Source organism: Anoplophora glabripennis, unplaced genomic scaffold, assembly GCF_000390285.2.
Source record: "Anoplophora glabripennis isolate ALB-LARVAE unplaced genomic scaffold, Agla_2.0 scaffold721, whole genome shotgun sequence".
In the NCBI taxonomy this organism is placed as follows: Eukaryota; Metazoa; Arthropoda; class Insecta; order Coleoptera; family Cerambycidae; genus Anoplophora; species Anoplophora glabripennis.
In genome coordinates, this window is record NW_019416849.1 from 130,692 (window position 1) to 134,785 (window position 4,094).

The 4,094-nt window shown below is 32.5% G+C and overlaps 1 protein-coding gene across 1 annotated transcript in view; it reads left to right on the forward strand.

Moving 5' to 3' along the window:
* The window catches only part of LOC108909991 (histone-lysine N-methyltransferase eggless), a 28,942-nt gene that overhangs the window by 6,645 nt on the left and 18,203 nt on the right, over nt 1-4,094 (forward strand). The window contains exons 7-8 of the mRNA XM_018714475.1: nt 359-540; nt 598-798. Of these exons, the coding sequence (XP_018569991.1) occupies nt 359-540; nt 598-798 (383 nt within the window). The remainder of the gene's footprint in view (nt 1-358; nt 541-597; nt 799-4,094) is intronic.

The window sequence follows — 4,094 nt, forward strand, 5'->3', positions numbered from 1 at the left end:
GATAATTTTACTCCCTACAAGCTGTCTGAGAGTCACTTTTCGCTAAAATTGATGGTTTTCCCTGCAAAGTGAAAAAACAGTTTTCCTCACTTATTTGTTTAAATAGAAAAGTTAGCTAATAAAAGTTTTTGACTCACGAGATGAGAGATGTCTTGTATTATGTTCCTTAAAACAATTCTACAATAATCTCGCGGATAGGACTTTTTTCGAGTTTCTCTTTTATTTTCGCTAATTTTCCTGGTGTAAAAGTGTCTTTTTCGTTCCAGAACATAAAACAAATGTCAAAATAATTTGTCATGTTTTCGAAATTCATTTACGATTTTTACGTAAAGAAACAAATTTCACATCTTTCTTTCAGGAAAATGGTGGCTTTGTACGGTACAGAGCGTCGACTGCTCGCTGGTGCAGGTACTATTCGACAGTTTCAACCGCACCGAGTGGATATACAGGGGATCCACGCGACTCAGCCCGATGTTCAGGGAAGAGCTGGCGGCGACCAACAGGCACACCGGCGTGAGGACGTCCCGGAAAGTTGGACCGGTAAGTGCGCCTCGTTAACACCGCCCGTTCTTTGTTTGAAAACGATAACCGTTCCAGAACGAGTCGGCCACCGTCGTCCAATACACCCGCAACAACGATTTCGTCCTGGCCTCTCAGGAGAGCAATTCCGTGAGGGCGGTGGCCAGGAAGAGCACGACTAAGCCTCAGAGTAACGTGCCCGCTCCCAACATCGTGCCGTTCCTGCCGCAGGTGAATAACACGCCGTCGAATATTACGGGACCCACGAGCAAGATCATGGTAAGTGTTGGGGTATTTAACTGGTAGAACGATCAAAATAACTCATTTAGAGGGGAAAAAAAAAGAAAATTGTTACCTGGACTTTCATAAGTGGAAATGGTAAAGGGGCTTAAAATAAACGAAAAAAAAATAAATGCGTGAGCAGCGGCGGCGGAGGGTTGATTTGGGGGGTTGAAAAAGTTATTAAAAATTGTGAATTGGGATTTATGGCGAAAGTTGACGTTAAGCAAAAAAGTATCTAATACAAAAGTTGTAAATCGTGCAAAAATCTACAACTTTTGTAGAGGTCACTTTTTAACATAACCTCAAAATTTCCGAGAGAAATGCGAAAAACCGGTTTTTTTCTGATTTTTCGTTTTTTATTTCTCAATTCCGCAAAAATAATTTAATTTTGACGAAACTTGGTGAAGGTATACCTTTCTCTGTCTTAAATAACCTCAATTTTTTTTAGATAAAAAAATCAAGTAGTTTCTGAGATATTAATTTTTTTCGGCCTGAAACATTTTTTTTTCAAAGAAAAATTCTACTTAAAAAAATCATCGTACAGAATTCTTACGGTAATCATTTTTTTCGTTTTGACATATACTTTTTGGTGAAATAAAAAAATTCGTAATCACAGTTCAAAAACATGCTCAAAAATGCAAAAAATTAAAAAATGACTTGCAGCAATGAAGTTTTCGGTAATTGTTGATAACTTGTTTAAATTTAAAAAAAAAAATCAAAAACTTATTATACCATTCAATTGTACGGAAAAAATACAAAAAAAAACTCTCATTGTTTGACCCAAAACTATTTTTGTACAGTATTGCTACAAACATAAGTCGAATAGTGAATAAATAAAATAAATAATAATTTTTTCCGTAGGATCGATTAGTGTACTTATTTTTTTAAAAGTTTGATGAATTCATAGATATATAGTGTGTCCAAGATAAGGTTGGGATAGCATTAGGATCTAGGAAACGGTAAGAGATACGGGGTGGCTCAGATTAGAAAAAAGTTGTGTTTTTTAGACCTAACAATTTTGCTGTTTAGAAAGTTTTAAAATTCCGGATAGTTTCGGAGATATCCGGAAAAACCCAAAATTTTCCAAAATTGTTAATTTTTTCTGGCTTTATTTGAAAAGGAATTTTAAAATAAATTACATATTTACAATGCCACTTTTTTCGCTCTATACAATGGTGTCAACATTTTTTTCGTCTTCGAGGGGACATCATTGTATTAATTTTTTTATAAACGTCGCTGCTATTTTTGTGACAAAATCTAGTCATTTTTAATTCTGAATTAGAGGATGTTACTATTGTAATCGCTTAAAAAGTTTTTAGCTTGTTTTGGCTATAATTTAAAATTTTTCCTGAGTACGGCTCTGAACGCTTTCAAAATATCTATTGGATGAAGTCATAACAGTATAAAAGTCAATACCGCGCAAAATATCCAACAATTTTTTACTACTGTTAGCAATACTAATTAAAAATAATAAAATATTTCATAAATTCGTATTATTTTTTTATTAGGTACAACTTTGTAAAATATGGATTAAAAAAAATTGTTGTATATTTTGTGCTGTATCGACTTTTATTCTCTCCTCTCTCTCTCTCTCCTCCAATAGAAACGGGTATTTTGAAAGCGTTCAGAGCCGTACTCAGGAAAAATTTTTAATGATAGCTAAAAACCTTTTTTAAGCGATTACAAAGTAATATCATCTAATAAAATATGCAATTTATTTAAAATTCGTTTTCAAATAAAGCCAGAAAAAAAAATAAAAACGATTTTGCAAAATTTCGGGTTTTCGGATTTCGCGTCAACAGTAGACTTTGCAGTTATAGTCTGTTTAGAAATGAAAGAGAGTAATAAAAGCTTATTATGTATGTAAATAGTAAATAAATGTAGTACTGGTGCTTATATTCAATATTTGAATGATGAGGTGTACTTTTAAAAAAACTTTGTGTNAAAATAATTCCGAAATTAAAATTTTAATTAATATTTCCTTTAACAATAATTTTTGTAAATTAAAAAAAATTAAGTATAAAAGATGCATTTTTTCTGGGCCTCAGGGCTACTCTATGAATTCGTAAATACTCTCATTGTTATTTTTTCGTCGAGCTACCCCAGTTTAAAATAAAAATAAGTTTCTACGATGAATAGAAGCCGAGATATTGCAAAATTTACAGCGCGCATCAATTTGAAATTCAAACAGTTTACTTATCCAGTACCTTCTCTTTAAAGGGCTCATGATCGTTAATTTTCCACATTTTTTAATGCAATTCACGGGAAATCGTAGTTTATCTCGTAAACTGTATTTTGGGAAAAATTCAAGTCTTGATGTTTATAAACAATTGCGTTACGATTTAAAAAAAAAATCTTATCTTGGCTTCTGTTGGTCGCAGAGGGTGCTCTTTTTTTAAAAATTTGTATTTTTGTTTCCAGCTTATTTTATTATTTTATTGTTAAGTTTTTTTTTTAATATTCGGCGTTTTGTCCACATTGATACCAAAAAAAATATGGTGACTTTAAAATAACACGTTGCTAATCCATACAAATTATTTTCCATTGTCTTGTTTTAGACAAAAGTTGTAACTTTTTATTACAAACTGAACCCAGCCCGATGTCTGTTGATACAGAAATATATTAGTTATTGCAGAAAAACGGCTAAAAATCGCATTTTCTTAAAACTTCTGTATCTTTAAAACGAAATAAGATTTTTTTTTCGAAACTTTCAGAATATGTAGACCTTGGCAAGTCTTAGAATAATAGACCAGGAAAATTAGAGAAAAAAAAGAGAAACTCGAAAAAAATCCTATCTGCGATATTTTTGTAAAATTGTCTAAAGGAACATAATAACGACCGTTCAAATAAAAACGTGGTTAAGTTGGTTCTGAAAATTTGGACGTAGGGCGTAGCGTATAGCAAATGAACTTAAACGTCATCTGTCAAAGAGCTATATCGCCGCTATCAATTTGAATATTTTCGTTTTAAAAAGCGTTTAAAATGGTGTTTTCTCAAGAACAAAAAGTGTTTATCATAGAGTCCTACTTTAGAAATGGACGCAAGATTGATGGAATATGGAAGTATTCTATTGAGGAATGTTTCATAGAATTTCAAAATCAATTTCCCGGCGTTGTTGAGTACAAAATTTTTCAAAGTGCAGTTCAGCGTTGTGTTAATGTTTTTCGTGAAACGGGCAGTGTAACAAGAAAAGAAGGAAGCGGCCGACCTAAAAAGCGGACTGAAGAATTAAAAGAAAATGTCCAACAAATAATGGAAAATGCGCCAAGAACTTCTGTACGTGTTTTATCACA